Raw genomic sequence first — 26,758 nt, forward strand, 5'->3', positions numbered from 1 at the left:
GAAGGCCTGACAGAGCCGCTTGAAGGACACTGACTGTCTGCTATTAGCTTACACTGGAAACCTTTTTTCTTTGTAAAAGCACGCTAAAGAGACACCAGATATGATTGGCAACTGTCAAAGCACGCTGGCACAGGTCTGCAGAGCACACGCTGAAGTAGGCCTGACACCCAGACGCTTGCAGACAACTAACTGATCTTCTATTACAGTGAAAAAAAATGATTTCTTTAAAATCTAAAGCTTAAGCTATTGTTAAAACAGATATGAGTGGTGGCACTGACTGTGCAAATGGGCAAGGCATCCAACCTGACACAGAAGCTGGCAGGCAGGCAACTGCTCTTCTATTACAGTGAAAACAAATTATTTATTTTAAATCTAAAGCTTAACCAATTGTTAAAACAGATATGAGTGGTGGCACTGGGCTAGTGGGCACAGTATCCAATGTGAACCTCACACAGAAGCTGGCAGGCAGGCAACTGCTCTTCTATTACAGTGAAAAAAATTATTTATTTAAAATCTAAAGCTTAACCAATTGTTAAAACAGATATGAGTGGTGGCACTGACTGTGCAAATGGGCAAGGCATCCAATCTGACACAGAAGCTGGCAGGCAGGCAACTGCTCTTCTATTACAGTGAAAAAAAATTATTTATTTTAAATCTAAAGCTTAACCAATTGTTAAAACAGATATGAGTGGTGGCACTGGGCAAGTGGGCACAGTATCCAATGTGAACCTCACACAGAAGCTGGCAGGCAGGCAACTGCTCTTCTATTACAGTGAAAAAAAAATATTTATTTTAAATGTAAAGCTTAACCTATTGTTAAAATAGATATGAGTGGTGGCACTGGGCAAATAGGCACAGTATCCAATGTGAACCTCACACAGAAGCTGGCAGGCAGGCACCTGCAATTACATTACACAGGAAAAAAAAAAAAAGCAGCCTGATGTTATAGCCCTAAAAAGGTCTTTTTGGGGTGCTGTCCTTACAGCAGAGATCAGATGAGTCCTTCAGGATTGTAGTGGACACTGAATACCCTAGCCTAGCTATCAATTTCCCTATCTAATCAGCAGCAGCTAAACTTTCCCTCCTCTCACTAAGCATGCATCTTCCGAATGAATCGAAAATGGATGCTGGGAGGGAGGTTGGAGGGTGTGGAAGGGAGGGAGTGCTGCTGATTGGCTGGAATGTGTCTGCTGACCGAGAGGCACAGGGTCAAAGTTTGCCCAATGATGACGAATAGGGGGCGGATCGAACTGCGCATGTGTCCGCCCGCGGCGAACGCGAACACGCTAATTTCGCCGGGAACTGTTCGCCGGCGGACAGTTCGGTACATCACTAGCTACTATCAGTTGTTATAACAATGTGGCTTGTCCACCCTGTTAAACACCTTTTTAGCATTGATTGATAAGACTATGAATGGAGACAGATTAACATCCTAATGGAGTAAACGGATGAACGGATGGCATTAACAGTCTTATGTATGCATTCTCTCATTAGTATTACTCCCACCTGATCAAGATGGAATAGTCATTGGAGCAATGGCTTTGATCAAAGAGATAGAATCTGTGTGAATAGTTTAAGAATAATGTTTGGAAGGGAAATTTGTCACTGCTTATTTTTCTCTGAACTATGGATCAACAGAGTGTAGACTTTTAGAGTTTGAAGTTTGAAGTTTTTGACATTCAATCATTTGACCAAAAATTAAATAACAAACAACAAATTTAGAGAAAAATATATTTAAATATATTTTAAATATATATATATATATAAAACACACTATATCTATTTTCTATTAATCATCTTTACCGAAGCGTAAGTTGGAGTTCATGACTGATTGGGAAAATGATATGCAATTACAAATAGACATATCAGGATGGTACAAAATAAGAGATGCTCTCAAAAGTATGACCCTGTGTTCTAGATGTTTAGAAAATCATCTTAAAGTTGTATATAGATGGTACTTAGTACCTACCAGGCTCAAAATTTTTTTTTCCCATGTACATCAGATTTATGCTGGAAACAATGTGGGGAAATTGGTAATATGTATCATATTTGGTGGACTTTTATTAAATTAAAATCGTTCTGGGATTTTATCCTCTCGTTAATACAAATCATTGTCCCCACAATCACAAAATTGGGCTTATTCAAATTGCTTCCAAATTTCTTAAACAAGGCCCAAAAAATAGTTATATCTCATATTTTAATAGCTGCTACGTCCTTGATACCTAAATATTGGAAAAGGTTACATTACCATCTAAAGGAGTAGTTATACATTTTATCAGAAAAAAAACATATGTTTAGCAAATGTGAGCTATATATGGGACACAAGGGATTTAGAAATACAAAATAAACTAATATAGAGAGGTAGAATTATTTGCTCAGCATGGATAATTTAAAACATTTTAATTTACTATTTATTTTCTTCTTGATGTTTAACATAGTTCTGTTATATATTGCTTTTTTTTCTTTTTAGAATAAGATATTCTATATGATTATCTCAATTATTAATATTAAGGTCAATTTTTATATATACCCTACCTTCCCTTTTTCCCCCTGTATTTTCTTTTTTGTTGTTTTATATTGTCAATATTGTTAAATTTATACTTTTCTTTTATCATATTAACATTTTATTTATTTATGTATTTATTTATAGATATGTTGTATTCTACTCTATTTGTCCCCAAGCCCTTCTGTGTGCCTCTTTGTACCCCCAGCCCCTTTGTGTTTCTCTTTCTCCCCAAGCCCTTTTGTCCATCTATTTCTCCCTCAACCCCTTTGTGTGTCATTTTCCCCCTCCCTAGACCCACTGTGTGTCTCTTTGTCCCGCCTAAGCCACTCTGTGTGTCTCTTTGTCCCTCCTGAGCCCCTCTGTCTGTCTTTATGCCCCCAGTCACTCTGTGTGCCTCTTTATGCCCCCTCCCCTCGTCTGACCTCTTTAGACTACCTTCTTTCCAGTGCCCTCTTTAGCCCTTCTTGGTTCCCATCCTGTGCCTTATTTGGCCCCTCCCCTCCTGGGCCCTTTTTTTGCCCCCTCTTTTTTCAGTGCTCCTCTTTAGCCCTTCTTGGTCCCCATCCTATGCCCTCTTTAGCACCCTCCCCTCCTGTGCCCCCTCAATTTCACCTGAGACTGGCAGTCTACAGTGGAGGAGCCTATGTTTCCTGCACCCGGTCTGACAGAAAGCAGTTCTGTGCTCTCAGTGAGCACTTCCTGTCAGACTGGGTAGGGCAGGTATAGGCAACCTTCGGCTCTCCAGATGTTTTGGACTACACCTCCCATGATGCTTTGCCAGCATTATGTGTGTAAGAGCATTGTGGGGGATGTAGTCCACAACATCTGGAGAGCCGAAGGTTGCCTATCCCTGGGGTAGGGGAACAGAGGCGCCTCTACCACGGTCTGAGCTGTGCAGTGAGCTTACCTCCTGTTGGTCACCAGGAGATTGGACATCCCCCTAAATAGTGGCACTAAGGTTGGCCCTCCTCCCCTCCACCTTAGTACGTCACTGTCCTCTGGCCTGCTGATAACTAGATTACATATTAACAGTAACCGTATTAACACAGTACATAACAAACACTACTACTACAACACAAGATTCTAGTATTCCTTTTATTTCATTCTCAATTCAAAACTCACTAGGCACCCCATCATGTTTTATATTTCAATCTTTAGCAGGCATTACCATCATCTCAGATTTTGGGTCTTTAACCCCTTAAGGACACATGACATGTGTGACATGTCATGTTTCCCTTTTATTCCAGAAGTTTGGTCCTTAAGGGGTTAATTAGCTTTCCCAGTTCTGAAAACGTAGTGATATATGTATCCATTTGCATCTTCTGAAGAAATGGATTTTGAGAGACTTCTCAAATTATTGTAGATGGGGGGAGAGTATAATGGGGTGGGCAGGCTGTTCCAAAGGAGCTGCATGCGAGAAGTTCACATCCATCTTACTAGATCTAATGCAACCTTTTAATCTAACCCTGGCCATTGTCATCCTCATTGACTGTAAAAATGCATGCTGTTTGGATTTAAGCAACCCAAAAGCTTATTGTCTGAATAAACAATGCTCACATGCATGGTGTCTAGCCAGATCAAAACCTGGCCATTTTGGCCTTTCTCAAAGAAACCAATTTTCAGTTACATAAACTACTGGTAGATAGACTTGTGACGAGAGCAATCTCGCCACATTGCATTGGAGAAGCCTGGTTGCCCGCCTGCTGCCTTTGGACTATGGGCCAGATGTTAAAAGACTTATTTTCCCTGCAGAAAGGCTTATTCGTGCCTTTCTGCCGGGGTGTTCGGTAGATTTTATCTACCGAACCAACTACCGAAGGCGCGGCCACCCGGGAGGTGGAGGGTGCCGCCAATTGACCACCCTGAAGCTGTGGTTAACCGCAGCTTAATTGACGAATGCAGGGTGGTCTTTGTTCGTTTAAAAGTCCCGTACGGCCAGCAGTGTTCGGCACTTAAACTATGGAACGAAAAACGGACACTTATTTGCACGAACACCGCTGAGCCGTCCGCCGCCTGGTTCCTGTTCGTACAGTTTAACGAACACATGTCCATTCGGTATTTTATGTGAATGTGTTAACCCAGATAGCTATGCCATGGAGCCCATTCGTGTAGTTAAAGACTTTGGCTCCATGGCAATTGAACTGTGTGTATAGGATCTGAGCGCTATTCGGTAGTTTTGTGCGCTCAGATCCCAGCTATCTGGGGATATGTGAAATGTCTGTGTATTATGTGTAAAATGTGTATTTTAAAGTATTTTACTGTTTTTGTGTCCCCACGTGTGTAATGGAGTTTTGCCTTTGTCCTGGGAGATAATTGAATTACTTCTCAATTATCTCCAGGGCAGGGGAGAGGAAGCCAAGATGCATTGTGGGGAAGTGTTGTGACTGTATGTCCTGAAATGCTACTTGTCTGTCCGTTGTTACAGTCTTCCATCTGGTCCCCTAGGGGAGTGTCCACCAGGTGGGAGACCTGCATAAATACAGGGGCAGGTAGCCCTCAATAAACAGACCACTGCTTGATCCTCAACACGAAGCCTTGTCTCGTTCTTAGGGGGGATTCACTGCATGCTGTTAGAGACTGATTGCCAGGAGTGTAAGCCGCTTGGGAGCTTTTCCTGTTCGTCTGCTAGCAGCTATTCGTGAGGTTCCGGTTCGGGAGTTTGGAGTGCTACCTTATTCCCTTGTATGCAGTTCGGGAGTTTGGTGCATTCCATTGTATCCAGTTCGGTGGTTTGGTGTTCTACAGTAGCTGTGCCTGTATCTCTGAAAGGGGAATATCGCATAAACGGATTTTAACCCCTTGTCTGCTGAAACGGTCCGTTACAATTGGTGGCAAGCGGCGGGATCGTTCCTACAGCCAGAAGGACAGCTACAGGAGACGCCATTTCTTTGGATTTACAAGTTAAGGACAACTCATGTCCCAGTACAGCGACCCTAAAAGCAACAGAATGGAACCAGCAGTGGAGTACAGACACTCTGCAGAGGAATTTGACCGTATGATGTGGTTGCGGCTGAACTTCTTCGGACCCAATCCAGCTGAGAAATATGTGCAGTCCATGAGGAACCTAGTGTTCAAGAATTTGCAACACCGGGCAGAAAGAGAAGGTCAGCTGGCACGTTAGGAGGAACTCCAGCGGCAGGTACTGCAGGGAATTGGGAGCCCAGTCTCCATTCCCCAGCGGCAGTGTGATGTGCCGGGAATTGGGAGCCCAGTCTCCATTCCCCAGCGGCAGAGTGATATGCCAGGAATTGGGAGCCCAGTCTCCATTCCCCAGCGGCAGTGTGAGATGCCGGGAATTGGGAGCCCAGTCTCCATTCCCCAGCGGCAGTGTAAAGTGCAGGGAGAGGAGAGCTCCCGTGAAGGCTCCCGTGTATTAAGATATGGTGCAAGAGAGAGAATATAATAAAATACAAAGGCAAGTGGCAAAGAGGGGAGTATATTCATTACGATACAATGTGCATAAGAAAAGGAAAACTGAAAGTAAAAAAAGAGAAAAAAAAAGCATGAGACATTTCACTTTAATGGCAACAAAGCCCAATGGCTCAGAGTTTTACTACAGAATATTCAGTCCACCAATCACCAAAACCTGATGATTCAATGGTTGTTGAAGTTATACATCTTTACTTCTTTGGGAAAATAACGGTTTTCATCCCCACCAGTGCAGATGGTAGGGTAGGGCTGATACAGCAAAAATAATACAACTTCCACTGCTACTGGTCCTGCACATAAAGACAGTGTATGGCTACATTGCAAGTACAGCCTAGAAATTACATCAGGCAAAATGTGCAACTTTGCAGGCTGCAATTCTAGTGACAGCAGAGAAGAGTGAGAAAGGAAAGGGAGTAAGAAAAGATAAGTGACATGCAGATTCAGGAACTACGTATAACGTGGAGTGCGTTGCAACAGTAGGTGATAGGTGGCAGGTTTCATTGGGATTGAGAGAAGTATAAAGTGGTTGGAGAGAAGTGGTCAATTGACAATAGAGATGATGGTAAGTAAAATGGTGCCTGTTTTTGTTTAGACTCTGAAGTACCCAACCACAACTTAAGCATCTAGGGTAAATTTAAAACAATACATTGTATTGAAACACTGGACCATGAGTTCAAATATTTTAAATATTAAATAAAATATGGAATCATGGGATGTAATATGTCAAAACAAATATTATAGGATAACATAAATCAGATCTTGAAAATATGGAATTAAACTGGGATTATTGTATGATATGTTAATTGTGGTGAATTCTGCTATGACATGAAATGTGTTTTTAAAGAAAATGATACTGAGGAGAAAGATGATAACTTATAACAATATAATACAAACAACAAATAAGTCTAGGAAGGTACAATATAGGAGTATAAAATATATAAGAAGGAGAAGAGAACACAGAATGGATAAGAATATTAGGATAATACAAAATTGCATTATGCAGTGTATAGGAACAGGGATGTATTTACTAACTAAACCATGAAATGTGACTATAACATTGATAAAGAAGGACAGATTAATCAAACTGGAATTTTTTTTCAGTGAGAATTGTCAAGAGTCAAAGGGAATTCCAAATTTAAAGCGGCTCTGTCACCTTATACTTACCTTGCTTCAATCTGTCAGTCATCTCTTCCTCATTAAATCTGTTGTTCTTATCTTCTTTTTCTTCTAAATACATAAGGCAAAGTAAAGACTAGTTTGTCTTATGTATTTTTCCATCACTTGATACAAATTAACAAGCAAACAAAAAAAAGAGCTAGCTTCCTTTGTCAAGTTCTGTCAATTCCCCTAGCCATTGATAGTGACAGCTGCGGGAATAAGGCATTGTCTCGCTCATCGCAATATAAAATCTATGGAAGGCCTTGCAGGATCTTCCACAGACCTCAGTGTTGTACTCTTGCGCATGCATTTACAGGGGTTCCTGGCAGATCAAGTGCCAAGAGCTGAAGAGGACCAGCAGGAAGATAATGGTAAGTAAAACGTATCTTCTATTGCACCCCACAGCCACGGAGCACCATGCGGCAAAGTCCCCATTGGGGTCTTTGCAAATCATGCCAGAGTAACTGAACTCCAGCTCAGCTATTTTGGCCATAAATTTGAAGTTCACTTTGAATTTTTGACAATTCGCACTTTAGTTAATAACCCCGACAATGTCACATTTACAACCTGCTGCTGAACTTAAAAAAAACAGTCGGTCTATTCTCCCAGAATTGTGCCTAGGTCTAAAAAAGGTTGGGATTTCTGGAAAGTGTGCCTGCTGTGTAAGCTCCCACTGTGATTTCTGATAATAAATTTCCTTGCCTCTAGAGATCTTATCATCCATTCCAAAGAGAATGACCAGAACCCTCTAAAAATACCCAAGGACTATCGTCACTGTAGGGAGAAGATAAGAGGTGTCACCATGTGCTTATTCCCCCCCTCCCTCCCAATTAGGTTGAACTTTGGGGAATCACCTATATGCCCACCGAGCACCTGACCACTAGATACCCTGAGATTTTGTGGAACTATTCACCGGATTGGAACTATTTGGCTGCAAGTAGGCCAATAACTTAGATTTCCTAATTTGATCTTCCATGTTTAATTCACCTTCCACTTCCCTTCACAATGTATACCCATCCTCATTCCACTTATCCTTTCCATTCATTCCTCCCCACTTATTTATAACTCAACCAACCCTCCTATTCCCATTGTTTATTTACACCTTCCTTAATACATCTTAATTTCCCTTTATTACCCATTGCATCTTCTCATCCTAATTTTGAATTGAAGCCCATGGTCCCATATTTGCCTCTGCTTTAATTTTTACCTCTATTCCTAACCCTATTCCGTCCAACACTGTCTTTTCATAGAAGGGTGATATGCCATTTGCTCGCCAACCCCCTTCATTTTTTCTTTCTTGGTGCTGGCTATATGATTGGCACCCTCTGTATTTTCAGTACAGTCCCCATCTCTCGTTCATTCTAATTATATTGTAGTGAACCTGTTATGCTTTCTGCTTCTCACTGCTCTAACACAAGTTTTACAAAAGGGAGCTTAAAATTTATAGGTTGATTATATCATACTTTTTCTGGTTCTACTTATTTCTGATCAATTCATTTTTATTGTATCATCTCAAGCATGTAAAACAAATTACCAAAAACCTGAATGTTACTTTATAGAAAAAAAGTGTGGGAACCAAACTAATATTTCATCTGTCACTTGAACAACGACCACATCCATTTTAGCAAATTGTTTTAAAAGGGAACTGTCACATTTTTACTCAACTGAATAAAACATGGAAAATCGGCTGTAAGTTCTTAACATTTTTTTCATGAGATGCTCTGGGTTTTTTCCAATTGATATTAAAGATTTAGCAAATGTATCACGATCTAATTTAGGCAAGGTAAATCAGGGCAAACATTGCAAATATAAACATTTTTTTAAATGCTCCTCTTCCTTTTATGTTTTCACTATGCTGACTGCCAGGTGCAAATTACAGAACCTTTAAAGTACAACTAATGTAAGCCATGCCATTTCATCTCAATGAAGTTCCCTGGGTGCTGTGGCTCTGTATATTTAATCCAGCAATTTAAAACATTACATTGTCATACTGACATTTACTAGAGGTGCTTCCTGTGATAGTAACCGATTAAAAGTCTGTAACGTGACTGCAGTCTGCATAGGAAAACACTGATTCAATGCTTTCCTTTGGGGAACACTGGCAAAGGAGCATCGCGGGAGGAGGAGTGGTAAGCAGTCCCAAGGGAGCCTTGGCACGGGAAGAAAAGGTAAGTAAAGAGGAGGATCTTTTAATCCTTTTTATGCCAAAATTGAAGGGAGGTCTATATATAAAATTAGTGACAGGAATAACAAAGCCTACAGATTAGTATTTCTTAACAACAATGGTCAGGTAGCTACGATGGAGACATACATTAAAAAAAAAGTCTGGGAAATGACAGTCCTTCTTGAATTTTCCTTTACCAAGCTACTTTTTCATGTTTTCTCTATTTCTTTAAATCTGTTTCAGAGTTTGTCATGATGTTGTCATCCAGATAACCTTTGCTGAAGAAATTATCACAGTGTGAACAGACAATAATGAAATCCTTGAAGGGCCTTGTCTCCCAGTAGCTGTGTCGAAATGATACTTTTGATCAAAAAGTGTACAAAAGTATGCACATCACATGGTTAAAAATGTCTATTGTTGTAACATTAAAATATTAATTACAAGCAATGCAAACATGTGTGTTATTTATATAAATATATACATAAAGGCACTCTGCATAAAACAATCTGTAGAAATAGGGGTATTATCCTAAGAGGTAGAGCTCTGAAACTTTATAGCAAGATGAAGATTGCCTTATAAACTTAATGGTAATATACACAAAGCAGGATAATGTTTTCACAAGATACTTTTCTTCTTGCTAATAGTTTTAGTGTTTTCCTGGTGTTCTTTTGCATTGATTTGACATATCTAGTTTAGAGAGAGTTGATGTAGCAACAAGCTTTCTTCATTATATCATTTATCAAAATATGGGAGGTAGAAGAATTGGAAGCCATATCTGCCTCGCACGGCGCAGTATATGAATATAACATGGTAAACTGCAAGAGAAAAAAAACATACACACGAGTGAAAAGGGAGGAACAGAGAACAACATTGTTGTAAGCAAGAATCCCACCTGATCATGTCACATACATGTTAAATTTACATGTAAACTAAATACCTGGTTACAATTTTTTTTTTTTAATTTTTTTTTTTAAACAAACAAACTAAAAAATCTCATGACCTCTATTCAGGTGTTAAATATGAAAGGTTAGTAATGTATGTTGCCTGCTAAGATGGAATTCCAGATATTTTCTCCTGTAAAACATGTATTAACTGATAAATATTTGTAAAAGTGTCTCACCTCCTGGTATCAAGAGTAATAGCCCAGGTACAAAAAATATGGCACTTGAAACAGCTGTAAAAAGATATAAATATAGTATTACTTACTTAGCTGATTGTTTGTAAATTATATATTTGTGAGTGCATATGCATCATATAAAATCAGAGTCATCTACTAACCTGGTGAAGGGCTAACCTGCAATCCCACACCAATAAACAAAAAGACTGCAAAAGACAGAAAAATACATTTACTGGTATTCAGGGAAGTTAGAAAATCTAGGAAAGGACTGAGACAGATATATGTACTCACCTAAACCTAAAAGTAGCAGAAGAAAAGATGAAGTAACAACTTTCTTGTTCTTTTGAATCAGTGGGTGTCTTGTCCAGCTGTAAACATAAAAAATAAAGAGTGGTTGAACTAGAAAACCCTGTGTTTCACTGGCAAATTGTGATTTTCCAAACTGACAGCTTAATCTGTCAAATCTAAATTAAAACTAAATGTTCTTATGCACCCCATGAACCAATATCTTCTCCTCAGGGAGAGAGCTCAGGTCAGAGCCCCAGTCACTAAAAGGGGAACAACCAGGGAGTCACCTTTGTATACCTGGGTCTTCACGGGCAAGAGGCTGAACCCTGGCCAGGCCTGCAATAATATTGTCCAGATGAATATAAAATAAAATCTATGCTAAATCTAACTGACAAGAAGTGGGTGGCACTATTTTTAGTAATTTCACAGTTCTGTTTCCTGTCCTTTCTCCTGGGACAGGAGGAGCTAATCCATAAGTCAATGCTACCATAGCTTAATCAGGAAAAGAAGATTTTCTTTAAAATATATGTAATGAGCAAAAAGGACAATCTGAGTAAATTGTAAGGGAAAATGGAGTAATCTTCTTTGTTCAGCAAGGGCTGAGTGGAAGGTTTTAAATGGTTATTCACCAAAGTCCGAATGGTTCTGTATTGGACAGGGAAACACCATCCAGCTGCACAGGGCCAAAGAACTGCAAAATTCATACATTGTACACACTATTTAACAATGTCCACATCCTGAAAGAGCCTGAATTTGGTACAGATTTCAGCCACACCAAGCACTACCAGAAAGCTGAAATCCAGATCGGAATGCTTCAAAACCAGGCCTAAAAGCTCAGAAATCTGGCCTTGTGTTTAAAAATAATCCAAATGATTTGCCTGCTAACAGCACTAGCAGCCAGCGGGCAAATAGTTAAAACCCTTGGCACTTGCTAGCCAGTCGCCACATTAAATAGTTAAAAACTCTATGTGGGTCAAAAGGTCCTCCATGTTTTTATAAAGGAGGTTTACCTATGCCTTCACATGCCATTAAAATGTGGGACATCATATCTCCCCCTGATCCCACCCATGCTCAACGGGTGGGGCTATTAAATTTATACCAGGAAAGATCATATTATCCCCTCCCCCGCTCCCCCACTGATTAGCAGCAGGTGGGGAAAAAAATAAAATTTGAGCTGTGGAGCACTGATTTAGCCTCTACGGGTGAGATTGTAGTGTTACATAGTTACATAGTCTGAAAAGAGACTTGCGGCCATCAAGTTCAGCCTTCCTCCTTTTGTTGTTGATTTAAAAGAAGGCAAAAAACCCAGTCTGAAGCGATTCCAATTTTGCAACAAACTAGGAAAAAAATTCCTTCTTGACCCCAAAATGGCAGTCAGATAGCTCCTGGCTCAAGCAGCTATTACCCCATTTATTCAATTGCTGTTTAAAGACATGTATAGACTCTGATAAAACTACCTCTTCAGGCAAATAATTTCACATCCTTATAGTTCTTACTGTAAAAAACAAACAAAAAACTTCTCTTTGCCTTAGACTAAATCTCCTTTCTTCCAGCCTAAATACGTGACCTTGTGTCCTATGTATGTGTGACAAGTACATATAAAATGAACTGGATTAAAGCAAAAAGGACAGACACACACACAGACTACCTGAAGCAATTCCGGCTTGAAAGCTGAGTGCTGTTACTTATGGTGCTGAGGGAGCATTGAGAACTGTGAAATGACAGTGTTGGGAAACTTCTGGGGGAGAAAGATGTGTCAAAACATTCAGATGAAAAAACAAACAAATAATACTCGTGTATCTACAAACTATGGACACAATGAGGAATGCAAGAGAGTCAAAATTGCTTCTTAAAAATGGTTAGTTTTGACATTATAAATAACAGCTAGTAGCTGTATAGAATGTATGGCGGTTTGTAAGTTTTAAATGTGAAAATGTTATACTTAAAAAGGACACTAAGGTGAACAGCACAATGCAACAGTTATGGTAAGCAGAAGAGTTTATGAAAAATAAGCATAATTCTAGAAATTTCAAGGGATATATATACTCACACATATAAATGAAGTTTAAGTTTACCTTTCTGTGTCTTTGACCTTAATATCAGTGATTTCTTCATAGTTCTCCAAATTCTAGAGCAAGAAAAAAATATATATATCCACAGTAAAACAAAAAATTGAGAATGAGAGATACTGTAAGACAAATAGACACAAAATGCAGATAATGGAATCAATGGTGCACTCCCTAGAATGTTAACGTGCTTTACAAACAGCTGGTGGTTGTTTAGTTTTATTTCCATGAAAAAGCTTTGTGAAAGGGAAAGCAATGCCCCATCTAATGGGCATCAGAATCGGACAACTTTGCCCAAATATAATTTGCTGCAATTCAGTAGGCTAAAGATACTCTAAACTCCTCTTCTGAGTGCAATCCGATATAGCAATACAGTGGAAAATGTGTTAAAAAAAAAAAAATGCCTCGGTTTACGATTTTTTTTCCGCAATACTAAACAAGTGTCCCGGTTTATAGCTCCGCCCCCTGCGTACTGAAGTGTGGGTAGCACGTGAGTGTGTAGTGTGGAGGTGTTGGAGAGGTTTTGGAGCCATTTGCAGCAAGTTGTGGAGCCTTTTGGAGCCATTTGCAGCAGGTTTTGGAGCCTTTTGGTGCATCTCAAGAAGTGGAAAGGTAGGGAGTTGAGCTTAGTTGTTTGCATGCCTTTTACTGTGTGTTCTGCATTCTGGGGGTGATTTCCATGCCAGCTCATGTGCTGTGCATGCCTGTTACAGCCAGGGCCGGACTGGGAATTAAAAGCAGCCCTGGAAACAAATATTTACCAGCCCCATAATGCGTCGCGCCAGCATAGTGTGCCGATACAGTGTTAGAAAAGAGAACTTAAAATTAAAAATTATTACTCCAACGTAAAAAAAAAGCACTCATAGGCTTTAAAATAAACAAAAGTGCTGATTTATTTTAAGCAGACGTGCCTTTGCATGTAATCAATGTTTCAGTCCAACTACCTTGACATATTAAGAAAAGCTTAGTATAATGGGACTGAAATGGTGAATGTATGTAGGGCACAACTGTAAATAAATTGCCGTTATCTTGTTTATTTTGAAGTCCTGTGGGTGCGCTCTTTACTTTAAATATGTTATTGTGCTGGAGTATGCACTTAGCAACAAGACTCGGACAATATCTGCTCATTACATATGGTACATATTAATGACATTTCTCTGTGTATTATGCATATATAAATGTACATTAATATATGTGTAAATATAATAGGCATAATTATATATATATATATATCTAATACACACATTAATAATATACATGTCATATATCAGTGGCGGATCCAGAGCCTGGTCCCGGGAGGGGCACTTGTAGATTATTTAAAGAAAAAATCCATACACAATAACCACTACTGCTCTGTGTAGTGGTTATGGTGCAAGGAGTGCCGGGACCCCCTCACAGAGTAAGTAGTCAAACCGTTTAAGAACTGTTTGACAACTTACCTGGGGTCTGCTGGGATATGGGGCTGTAGTAGGGTATAGGAGCAGTGGTGCAATGTGTGAGGGGTGCAGTGTGTGTGTGTGTGGGGGGGGGGGGGAGGGTGTAGTGTGTGAATGCGTAGGGTGTGTGGGGAAATGTGTGTATGGGGGGCTGTGAATGTGTGTGTGTGTGGGGGGGGGGGCTGTGTATGTGTGTGGGGGGCAATGTGTGAATGTGTATGGTGTGTGTGTGTGTGTGTGGGGGGGGGGGGGGCAGTGTGTCTATGGGGCTAGAGTTCACTCTCAACACTGCAACCACCAGGAATTCATGGTGGGTTGCAGTGGTGAGATTGAACTCTAGCCCATAACTCCAGGGCTAGAGTTCACTCTCATGAGAGCCGGAGCATTGCCGTGTTAACGCGGCAACGCTCTGTGCTCGTGCGAGAAGGACGCAGAGGAGCCGGCTGCCCGCACGGTGCCTGTGGAACGGGGAGGGAGATCGGCTGGCAGTGGAGAGCCTTGTGGGGGGTGGGGGAGGGAGTCTCCCCTCTCCTTCCCAGTCTCTCTCTTCCCCCTCTGCCTCTTTCTCCCCCTCCCCTTGTGTGTCTCTCTACTTTCTCCCTCTGTCTCTCCCCCACATCTCTCTTCCCCTCTGTCTCTCTCTCCCCCACATCTCTCTTCCCCTCTGTCTCTCTCTCCCCCACATCTCTCTTCCCCTCTGTCTCTCTCTCCCCCACATCTCTCTTCCCCTCTGTCTCTCTCTCCCCCACATCTCTCTTCCCCTCTGTCTCTCTCTCCCCCACATCTCTCTTCCCCTCTGTCTCTCTCTCCCCCACATCTCTCTTCCCCTCATCTCTCTTCCCCTCTGTCTCTCTCTCCCCCACATCTCTCTTCCCCTCTGTCTCTCTCCCCCCCCACATCTCTCTTCCTCTCTGTCTCTCTCCCCCCCACATCTCTCTTCCCCTCTGTCTCTCTCCCCCCCACATCTCTCTTCCCCTCTGTCTCTCTCCCCCCCCACATCTCTCTTCCCCTCTGTCTCTCTCCCCCACATCTCTCTTCCCCTCTGTATCTCTCTCCCCCACATCTCTCTTCCCCTCTGTCTCTCTCCCCCCCACATCTCTCTTCCCCTCTGTCTCTCTCTCCCCCCCACATCTCTCTTCCCCTGTCTCTCTCTCCCCCCCACATCTCTCTTCCCCTCTGTCTCTCTCTCCCCCCACATCTCTCTTCCCCTCTGTCTCTCTCTACCCCCCACATCTCTCTTCCCCTCTGTCTCTCTCTACCCCCCACATCTCTCTTCCCCTCTGTCTCTCTCTACCCCCCACATCTCTCTTCCCCTCTGTCTCTCTCTACCCCCCACATCTCTCTTCCCCTCTGTCTCTCTCTACCCCCACATCTCTCTTCCCCTCTGTCTCTCTCTACCCCCCACATCTCTCTTCCCCTCTGTCTCTCTCTACCCCCCACATCTCTCTTCCCCTCTGTCTCTCTCTCTCTCTCCCCCACATCTCTCTTCCCCTCTGTCTCTCTCTCTCTCCCCCACATCTCTCTTCCCCTCTGTCTCTCTCTCTCTCCCCCACATCTCTCTTCCCCTCTGTCTCTCTCTCTCTCCCCCACATCTCTCTTCCCCTCTGTCTCTCTCTCTCTCCCCCACATCTCTCTTCCCCTCTGTCTCTCTCTCTCTCCCCCACATCTCTCTTCCCCTCTGTCTCTCTCTCTCTCCCCCACATCTCTCTTCCCCTCTGTCTCTCTCTCTCTCCCCCACATCTCTCTTCCCCTCTGTCTCTCTCTCTCTCCCCCACATCTCTCTTCCCCTCTGTCTCTCTCTCTCTCCCCCACATCTCTCTTCCCCTCTGTCTCTCTCTCTCCCCCACATCTCTCTTCCCCTCTGTCTCTCTCTCCCCCCACATCTCTCTTCCCCTCTGTCTCTCTCTCCCCCCACATCTCTCTTCCCCTCTGTCTCTCTCTCCCCCCCACATCTCTCTTCCCCTCTGTCTCTCTCTACCCCACATCTCTCTTCCCCTCTGTCTCTCTCTCCCCCACATCTCTCTTCCCCTCTGTCTCTCTCTCCCCCTCTGTCTCTCTCTCCCCCTCTGTCTCTCTCTCCCCCTCTGTCTCTCTCTCCCCCTCTGTCTCTCTCTCCCCCTCTGTCTCTCTCTCCCCCTCTGTCTCTCTCTCCCCCTCTGTCTCTCTCTCCCCCTCTGTCTCTCTCTCCCCCTCTGTCTCTCTCTCCCCCTTCCGCTCTCTCTCCCCCTTCCTCTCTCTCTCCCCCTCTGTCTTTCTCTCCCCCTTCCTCCGCGGTTCCTGTGCTGGGAATTGTGGGAACCGCAAGGGAGCATGGTAGAGAGAGACATGCTCCTCCCTCCTGCATCAGCCCCCAGCGAGTCTGCATTAGTGACAGACAGCCTGACACACAGTGTCTCCATGTCTCCCAGCCAGTGTCCCTAGTGTCTCAGTGTCCCCATGGCTCCCAGTGTCTCCCCATGGCTCCCAGTGTCCCCAAATTTCTGTGTCCCATGTCTCCCAGCCAGTGTCTCAGTGTCCCCATGTCTCCCAGTGTCCCCGGGTGTATATGTCCCTAGTGTCATTTATTATGCATCGTCCCTGCCCGGTTTTGGTAAGAGTACCACGTCGGCCAGCGACATGTCCCTGTCTGGTGTGCCCCCCTCCATGAGATCGTTAAACAGCGTTTCCAAATGTGGGGTGAGTTCTTCGCGGAAGATCTTGTAGTACCCGCCCTCAAAACCATCTGGGCCCGGAGCCTTATTACCTTTCAATGCCGAGATTGCCGCGTCTATTTCGTCAGCCGTGATATGCGCTCCCAAAACAGCTGCGTCCCCTTCGCTCAACTTCGGCAGAGACAGTGGAGCCAAAAAGTCCCTAGCGTCGTCTATCGCACGCTGTTGGTGATCGCTGTCACTCTCCCCAGAATGGTTATATAATTTAGAATAGTAATCAGTGAAAACTTTCGCTATATCGGTGGGGTCCGTGCAATAGTTGCCCTCGGCATTCTTGATTCTCGTGACGTGAGAATGAGCCTGTCTCGGGCGAAGGGATCTAGCCAACAGCGTATCCATTTTATTGGACTTCTCGTAGTATGTCCGTTTGGACCGCACCACGGCCCTAGCTGTGTCGTCCAGGAGCGCCTCACGTACCGACGTGCGGTGTGTTTGTACGTCCACCAACGAGTTGGGGGACGGAGCGGCCTTGTGTTTTTCTTCCGCTTTTCCTAGGGCCTCCAGTAGAGTCGATAGTAATTGTGTTTTGCGTTTCTTTTTAAGTGTAGCTTCACGGATAAGTATGCCACGTATAACCGCCTTGTGAGCGGCCCATACCGTGGCCGGGCTGAGATCGGGTGTTCCTGTCGGACCGACTCCACCACGACCGGATCTTGTAGCAGGGAGGTATTAAGTTTCCAGGACCACGGGGAGGCTGTACACAAGTTATCTAGGGTCAGCGTAACTTCCGCGTGATCCGACCAAGTTATAGATCCGATCGTGGATGTCGAGGTCCTCGACGCTGAATGCGAGTTCACTAGGAACATGTCGATTCTGGAATAAGTTCCATGGGGTGCAGAGTAATAAGTATAGTCTCGGTCATCTGGATGGTGAGCCCTCCAGATGTCCAAGAGGCCCGTACGCTGGATAAACGTACGGAGTAGTTTATCCTGGCTCCCTCGACCATGTGATCTTGGCAACCCGCCGCCGTGGCTCCTATCCACGGCTGGGCATGGGGCAGCATTAAGATCCCCTCCTACAATGATCATGCCGTGCGGTAGGCCATTCACTGTTTGGGTCATGTGATCCCAAAATTCAGTGGAAGGGATGTTGGGGGCGTAAATATTAAGAAGGTGGATCGTATGGGAATACAAACTCCCCGATAGTAATATATAGCGCCCCGCCGGGTCTGCTAACACCTTCCCAATCCGAAAAGGGCATCTATGGTGTATGAGTATGGCGATGCCGTTCCTTTTGTTTAATGCTCTAGCCTCGTGTGCTACTCTGAAAGTGTGGTCCTTCAGGGTGAACTTCGCATGCGCGGATATATGCGTCTCCTGCAGGAACGCTATATCTGGATTCAAGCGTTTAAGTTCCCTAAACATAAGGCGTCTTTTACTTGGGGCATTAAGGCCCTTAACATTCAGAGATAATATTTTTAACGGCATGGCAATGGGTGGAACGTGAAGCTTGTCCTGGTACTCTGATCCCACGGGACCCGGCACAGATAAGTCATTGTCGTGTGCGAAGGCCTATAGCTCTTGCCCAATCTCAGCAAATCAGGACTGTGACCCATGCTACGGGCGAACACAAGGCCCCCCCTTCCCAAGGGGACTAGGACGGGGACATAGGGGAAGGAGAAGGGGAAAGGAAAGACAGTAGGGTAGAGTAGAAGGGTTATGAGAGAGAATCGTAAGAAAATTGAGAAGGAAAAGGAAAACAAACGCCTGGTCTTACCTATTGCCAGGACAAACTGGGGTATATGTCGAAGCTTACTCAGAGCACTGAAAGGGCTCCAGAGAAGCAGGAACATAGACCAACCACTGGAAGCACCCTAGGGGTGCCAAACTGAACTTCATTGGAGATAAAAATTTTAAACATCTAGAGTGTACAAAGGTAGGGGAATGTAATCGGGCTGCATTTAGCTCGGGCCCTGACCTGTGGGCCCCCTCAAGAAGGCGTCGGAGTGGGTGTCAGGGGAGGGGGTAGTGAGCAAATCACAACCTGTCCCCCCATAACTCAATAGCGGACAGCTGTGCGAGGTTAATACTAGGGAACATAATGCAAACTGTGTGTAAGGATCGGAACTCAGAAGTGGTAAGGGTTGGAGGGGGTCACATAAAATCAATGAGTACTATAGTAGAGTAGCTGGGCGACATGTAGTATCAGTATATTACGCCCTTAAGTAAGTATCCTCCTTGCTTGCCGCAATACGGGGAACGATGACAACTATATACCTTATGTAGTTATGAGCTATGTTACAAGCATCTCGAGGTGCATAGCACAGGAATTTTAAACGAGACACCAACTCGGATCCCCACGGAGACTGTTAGTTTCCTATCATCTCTAACTGTATGGGGATCTGAATATTTGAAATACAGCCCGCCCGGGGGTAATGAAGTGCGTGCAACTGTCGCCCACGTACAACTATGGAGGAGCCTAAGTGAGGGGTAAAACATCCCCCTTGTAGAACCAGTGCCTACAGCGCGTCCCATATCATCCCATATCGAACAATGTACCCCCTACTACCCCCGGCCCCGGTTCCCAATGGTCGACTGCCCCCCGCATAATAAGAGACAGGAAATGTCAAACCCCACATCCTCGCTCATAAAAACCAATAGCATACATGTTGAGGGGGTGTTACAAAAAACGCATCCCGCCGCCCGCCGCCCCACACCGGGCCCGTGCCCCCGCCAGAGCATGAAAACACAGATAAAATGCATCGCAACTCCCGCCCCCTGGGGACTTAATGATACGTGGAAAAATAGGGGATGGGAGGCTACAAGCCGGTACACGGTATTCGCCAGAAGACCCCAAAAAATTAGGTAGGGCCGTGTTCTGGGGGTGCAGAAAGATTAAGATAGAAAGACACAACCAAAACACATGTCCCCGGAGTATAACAGTACATATATGCCGCAGCGAGACGCCGGGCATAGTAAAACATTCGAACCCGCCGCCCGCCGCCCCCGTCAGACTCGAACCCCTGAGACAACAGAGGCCCATCGCACGATACTCCGGTCCCGGTCTCGAGGGACCTGCTTAACTCATCAGGGAAACTGATAGAGAATGTTGTAGGATGGGTCCCGTCGGGCCTATATGCAGCGTCTGCCGCCAGACCCCAAAACCAGGCGTTTCTATGGGGAAGGGTGGCCACAAAGAAGCAGCGCAGGAGCGGTATCAAGGCGAGTAGCAGGTAGAAGCCCTAGCCCACCCCAAACAAGAGGGAGCCCACCCACAAAAGGGGGAGCCCGCAAACCCACGGAGGCCTCACTGCGGGTCCCTATACCCAGGGCCACAAAATGACAAAAACAAAACAAGAGAGAAAAAAAAGGATATACAAAAAAAATTTCAACCCCCCGGGAACGAGGCTCCGGTAACCCCCTCCCAAGCAACATTAATCCCCCCCTGTGAGGCCTCACCAACCGGGATAACAGCCATCCGACCCGGGACAGCATCCGAAGATCGCCATCTTCACTCGTCCGCAGCATACCATTCGCGAGGGAGGGCAGAGAGGACCTCCACCTGGGCCGTCGATGCAGCAAAATCAGCGGGCGGGTGAATCCCCAGATCCTTCAGAAACTGCGCCGGGTCGCCATCAGGAAAAAGAAGCCTGGTGCGGCCCTCTTTGAAGGCCATGAGCCGGAAGGGGTGCCCCCATGCATACTTGACAGAATGGCGCTGCAGTAGCTCAGTGATGGGGCGCCATTCTCGTCGTCTCTGTAAAGTTAGTGGGGTCAAATCTTGAAACAGCGCGAGTTCGACCCCGTTGTGGGTGATCGGGCGCTCTCTGCCTCGTCTCATCAGGGCCTCTTTTGTTTGGAAGGAGAGGAATTTTATTATTACGTCTTTTGGCCGTCGGTCGTCCGCCCTTCTCGCCCGGAGTGCCCTGAGCCCCCGTTCTATCTGCCATTAGTGGTCGGGGATGTCGGGGAGCAGAGGTTTAAAGATCCCCAGGACCGCTTCGCTCAGGGACCCCTCCCCCTCCTGTTCGGGCAAGCCCCGGAGGCGAACGTTATTTCGTCTCGACCTGTTACCCAGATCGTCGATCGCCGACTCCGCTGTCAACAATTGAGAAGTAAGGCGATTGATTTGGGCGGCAGCTGCGTTGTGAGCCACAACCGTGGACTCCACCTGATGCTCCAGCGCCGCCGTCCTTACTCCCAAGGCCTGGATTTCCGCCTTCACTTCCGCGGAGTTACGGGCGATCTCTGCAGCCAGGTAGGTGCGGACCTCTGTCAATTTAGCCATGATCTGGCTGGCCTCAGAGTCCGGAGAGCCCATGGCCCCGCTGCTCACTGGGCTCGAGGGGGGATGGGGCGTACCTCGACCATCCCGTCCGCCATCTTGTGTGCTCGATCGAGAGGCCGCAAACATGTCGGTCAAAGTTGCTCCCGGTTCAGCCGCCGTTTTGGTTTGCTTTCTCGAGGCCCTTCTGTCCATTGCACTTCCCCAACCTGGTATAGCAGTTTAGGCAATTTTTCTCCGCTTTCGTAGGCTGTTGGCACCGCGGTCGCAGCAGAGCTCTACATGGACACGTCCAGCTCGCTCGGCTGCTAACCACGCCCCCCACAAATATACATTTCTGACATTCAAAAACAAAACAAATCAGTGACCAATATAGCCACCTTTCTTTGCAAGGACACTCAAAAGCCTGCCATCCATGGATTCTGTCAGTGTTTTGATCTGTTCACCATCAACATTGCGTGCAGAAGCAACCACAGCCTCCCAGACACTGTTCAGAGAGGTGTACGGTTTTCCCTCCTTGTAAATCTCACATTTGATGATGGACCACAGGTTCTCAATGGGGTTCAGATCAGGTGAACAAGGAGGCCATGTCATTAGATTTTCTTCTTTTATACCCTTTCTTGCCAGCCACACTGTGGAGTACTTGGACGCATGTGATGGAGCATTGTCCTGCATGAAAATCATGTTTTTCTTGAAGGATGCAGACTTCTTCCTGTACCACTGCTTGAAGAAGGTGTCTTCCAGAAACTGGCAGTAGGACTGGGAGTTGAGCTTGACTCCATCCTCAACCCGAAAATGCCCCACAAGCTCATCTTTGATGATACCAGCCCAAACCAGTACTCCACCTCCACCTTGCTGGCGTCTGAGTCGGACTGGAGCTCTCTGCCCTTTACCAATGCAGCCACGGGCCCATCCATCTGGCCCATCAAGACTCACTCTCATTTCATCAGTCCATAAAAACTTAGAAAAATCAGTCTTGAGATATTTCTTGGCCCAGTCTTGACGTTTCAGCTTGTGTGTCTTGTTCAGTGGTGGTCGTCTTTCAGCCTTTCTTACCTTGGCCATGTCTCTGAGTATTGCACACCTTGTGCTTTTGGGCACTCCAGTGATGTTGCAGCTCTGAAATATGGGCAAACTGGTGGCAAGTGGCATCTTGGCAGCTGCACGCTTGACTTTTCTCAGGCTTCTTGCGACCCTGTTGACTATTTTGAATGAAACGCTTGATTGTTCGATGATCACGCTTCAGAAGCTTTGCAATTTTAAGAGTGCTGCATCCCTCTGCAAGATATCTCACTATTTTTGACTTTTCTGAGCCTGTCAAGTCCTTCTTTTGACCCATTTTGCCAAAGGAAAGGAAGTTGCCTAATAATTATGCACACCTGATATAGGGTGTTGATGTCATTAGACCACACCCCTTCTCATTACAGAGATGCACATCACCTAATATGCTTAATTGGTAGTAGGCTTTCGAGCCTATACAGCTTGGAGTAAGACAACATGCATAAAGAGGATGATGTGGTCAAAATACTAATTTGCCTAATAATTCTGCACTCCCTGTATATAAAAACATAACGAATATAGGGCCCTGCACAGTCATATCATCTATACCCCCTTGATGGTGGCCCTAGGTAAATATATGGAATTCAGTGGGTAGAGTTAATGTAACGAGCTAGGATACTCCATGTGACTGTAAGGAGGTATGTGATATTTATGTGGCTGAGTGAATGTGACTGGGTTACTGTATGTAACAAGTTTTGTTTTTTGAAGTTTCAAATTAATTTGAATTAAACATATGCATCCAATTCTCAGAAGTAAAAAAAGTCAAGGGTACATTATAGGAGAAAGTACACGGGGATCCATGAACCTACACTCTGATGGATAGGAGTAACTGGTTAGCCCCACTGCCAACGCTACCAGACCAGAGTCCAAACATTTGAAATACGCTCAACTAGATTGCACCGTCGATAACAGTTAAATATTAAGCACACTCCCATATTCTAGTATATAAACAAGGAGACATGGAGGACCGCTGACAGTAGTTTTACCTTAGCATTGCAGGCCACGGGGGATTGCCCAGTCACGCCCAATGCCAAACTCAGTACGAAACCAGCAACAGTTTGTTGATGTAAGATATAGGTCTGATTAAATTTCCTGAAGCTATGGTCCTATAACCTATGGTCCTATAACCATATGTTTTGATGTTTACAATGAGACGCCTGTCATTCAACTACTTGAAAAACTCTCTGTAACACTCTGTATATCTGTTTTGAAAAAACTAATAAAAGGTTATTGACAAAAAAAAAAAGAAGTAATTATAAGAACAAACCTGGTATTTGTGCCTGTTCTGCTGGGCATCTGTATCCCCACTAAAATGCATGGCTCCAAACCTGGATCCTGTGTCCTCCAAAGACACCTCAAACGCATCATCAATAGAAAAATTACCCATCAATCCAGTAAAGGGTTGTCACTCATACACGTGCAGAGAGCAGTTCTATATTAGTACTATCTTCGGATAAAGACAGCCATTAAGTCACATAACCTGAATTTGAGGAGATAAGCAAAAGAGTGCAATTTCAAGTGTAAAATTGCATGCTTATATAGGTTTTTACAATTTAACTGCAAATATGAAACCTCTTACTTTTGGCAATGTATTTAATTATGAACCTACACTAATGACATATGAAAGAACATGAAAACCTATAGCTTTTAAATATAGATTCTTATTGCAAATTAATTTATCAAGTATTATTTCTTTAAAACTCTGCCCTCAGTTTCTCATTGCTACACAGTGTTGGGTGAATTCAAATTGACACAGGGCTACAGGTTCAGTGAGAAATATATATATATATTTTTTTTAAATATCAAACTGCTCCAATAAAGTTTCACAAAAACGGTGTACATAAACTCACAACACCATAGCTGCTACAATATACCACAGCGGCAATGGTGGTTAGAGTGTCTCTTTAACCAATAGCTTGTTTGTATTTATACAATGTCATTTATGTTTATTATTGTAATTTAAAGGAACACTGTAGTCACCTAAACAACTTTAGCTTAATTAATCTGTTTTAGTGTATAGATCATGCCTCCCATGTTTAACTGCTCAATTCACTGCCATTTAGAAGTTACATTGCTTTGTTTCTGTTTATGCAACCCTTGCCACACCTCTTCTGGCTATGATTAACACAGCCTGCATGAAAAAAAAAAAAAAAAAAATGGTTTCACTTTCAATCTTAAAGGGACTCTCCAGTGCCAGAAAAAAAAACACATTGGTTTTCCTGGCACTGCAGGACCCTACAGTGGCCCTCTTCCTCCCACCCCCCATCCATTAAAACCACTTCAGTGACTTACCGGAGTCCAGCGCGGATGTCCCTCAGTGCTGGGTCAGGCTCCGCCTACTCTCCTCCCCTGCCGACGTCAGCCGGCAGGGGAGACCTAATGCGCATGAGCGGCAATGGCCGCGCACACGCATTAGACTTCCCCATAGGAAAGCGTTATTCAATGCTTTCCTATGCCTATTTCGGCGACGCTGAATGTCCTCACATAGTGTGAGGACTGTCCAGAGTCGCTTAAAACACTTCGGGTTCTAAGAACACGGAAGTCCCTCTAGTGGCGGTCTGAAAGACAGCCACTAGAGGAGGACTTAACCCTGCAAGTTTTTTTATAAAAACTGCAATAATTACACTTGCAGGGTTAAGGGTAGTGTGAGTTAGCAACCAGACCAAACCAGCAAACTATTAACATAGCAGGGAATAAGAAAATATAAATTAAACACAACTTGCAATAAAGAAAGGATAAACTTTAGATGACTCGTTACAGGAAGTGTTTAGGGAGGCTGTGCAAGTCATATGCAGGGAGGTGTGACTAGGGTTCATACACAAAAGTGATTTAACTCATAAATGGCAAAGAATTGAGCAGCGAGGCTGGAGGGGCATGTTCTATACACCAAAACAGCTTCATTACGCTAAAGTTGTTTTAGTGACTATAATGTCCCTTTAAGAAACCAGAGAGGGACACAAGTTTTAGGTACTACGGATTACAACTGATTTAATGCATTATTTGGGGAATGATAAAAATGTTTCTTGGAACCATCTTTCTATAAATGAGATACCATGAAATACTGTGTTGCCTATATAAATATGTTTCCACAGTGGAATGAACGAGAATCTAGGAATTAAAGAAATCTTGATCAGTACCTGGTTAAGGAAAAGTAAATGGCAGATGTGAGTTCTGTGAAAGCCTTGTTTTGTTTTCCCAATATATATTTTACAGACATTTTATGAAGTTGATACATGGATTTAGTGATAACAAACAGTATAAAATCCGGTAAGTAAGGCATCTTAAATTAGGGCATTTGTTTTTTAAAAAAAAAAAAAAAAAGCACTAGCAAGAATACATTTTCTTTCTACCACTATACTGCCTCTAACCCAACCAGGATGAGCTCCAAACCAGATCTAAACTACAGCAGCCTGTAACCTGCTAGCAGCACCATAAGCACAACATTGTTTTAATGATTTCTTTTCATACATTGCTCTAGTAGACAGATTTATGAGACCATTGTATAAATGCGGAAATAAAAGAAATATGAATGCCCTTACCATTTAATAAGAGTAGTAGGAAGTGAAAATGGTGTGTTGTTGAAAGGGTTTTAAGCGACAGGAAGCTCTTTGCATATTAACATTTACAAGATGCACAAACTGCTGCAAAGTTCTACAATTTGTAGCAACCAGCAGAAATATTTAATTAAATTCTGTTCGCTCTGTATTTTGTCCCAATGTGCCTAAAATGACCTTTCATGAACATCAGAATGTGTGTGCATTACTAGGATTTAAAATAATCTCTGAATTCCTGGTAAATGTTCACTTTAGCAAATAACCAACATACTGAAATAAGGAAACAGATCACAGGATGCAGTGTATTATTTATTTATTTTTTTATAACTATATAGCATATCTGAATATCATATGCCACTTAATAAAAAAAAGTTTCTGCACAACTTTGTTACCTAGAAAACACAGCCTACTTCATGTTACTACAACTCTTACACTAGTTTGTCTGTGGACCCCAGACTGCTTATTAGCTGAAGGCTTTTCCTATAATTACAGGCTTATCACAAAGGCCATTAGCTGCCTCCCCCCTGCACCAATCTGTGATCATTAGTTTGGTAACAATGTTACTTCTCTGGAGGTAGGATGTGACGGGAAGTGCATGTTATGTATCTGTAAGACATTAAAGGAGGGGTCTCACCTGTGGCTTTGTGGTTTTATCGAACTTGTTCCTTTCTGTACTTACAGACATTACCCACGCCTCTGCCCTTTCCTCCCTTATCGGTCCCTCCCATACTGATCTGTTCCTCTCTCCTCCCTCAATCCCAGGACAGGACGGTCCGGTCCCCAAACTGGGCAGATTCAGGACAGACCGGCCCCCATATTAGGCAACAGTAAACAATGCCGGGACTGTCCCTGCTTTCTGTCCCTTAACGAGCAGGTTTAATGATATTATACCCTCCCAGCCCTGCCCTCTGCACTTACCCAACAATGAGAATACAGCCATAAACTCCTATACTGTAATCACCATATCACCGGTCTATACACACTGTTACTGGACTATGGCTCCTCACTTATTTTGTTTGGCAACTAATTGGACATATAAAGTAATG

At 44.0% G+C, this 26,758-nt stretch overlaps 2 protein-coding genes across 3 annotated transcripts in view; one reads left to right on the plus strand and one right to left on the minus strand.

Annotated features, from left to right (window-relative positions):
* The window catches only part of LOC134575640 (calcium-binding protein 2-like), a 119,603-nt gene extending 109,389 nt beyond the window's left edge, over window positions 1-10,214 (plus strand). The window contains exon 6 of the mRNA XM_063434982.1: window positions 9,501-10,214. Within this exon, the coding sequence (XP_063291052.1) occupies window positions 9,501-9,529 (29 nt within the window). The 3' untranslated portion in view covers window positions 9,530-10,214. The remainder of the gene's footprint in view (window positions 1-9,500) is intronic.
* Window positions 8,711-26,453, minus strand: TMEM134 (transmembrane protein 134). Of its 2 annotated transcripts, none has more exons than XM_063434984.1 (8): window positions 26,347-26,453; window positions 23,426-23,638; window positions 12,738-12,790; window positions 12,311-12,397; window positions 10,666-10,742; window positions 10,536-10,580; window positions 10,378-10,431; window positions 8,711-10,072 (listed from the first exon to the last, which is right to left on the minus strand). In XM_063434984.1, exons 2-8 carry the CDS (start codon window positions 23,543-23,545, stop codon window positions 9,990-9,992), a joined length of 519 nt encoding a protein of 172 aa, XP_063291054.1. In that variant the 5' UTR covers window positions 23,546-23,638; window positions 26,347-26,453; the 3' UTR covers window positions 8,711-9,989. The 2 variants fall into 2 exon arrangements, with proteins under 2 accessions (XP_063291054.1, XP_063291053.1); XM_063434983.1 differs by having other exon boundaries at window positions 12,311-12,400.
* Between the last annotated feature and the right edge of the window lie 305 nt (window positions 26,454-26,758).

Source organism: Pelobates fuscus, chromosome 10 (assembly GCF_036172605.1).
Source record: "Pelobates fuscus isolate aPelFus1 chromosome 10, aPelFus1.pri, whole genome shotgun sequence".
NCBI lineage: Eukaryota > Metazoa > Chordata > Amphibia > Anura > Pelobatidae > Pelobates > Pelobates fuscus.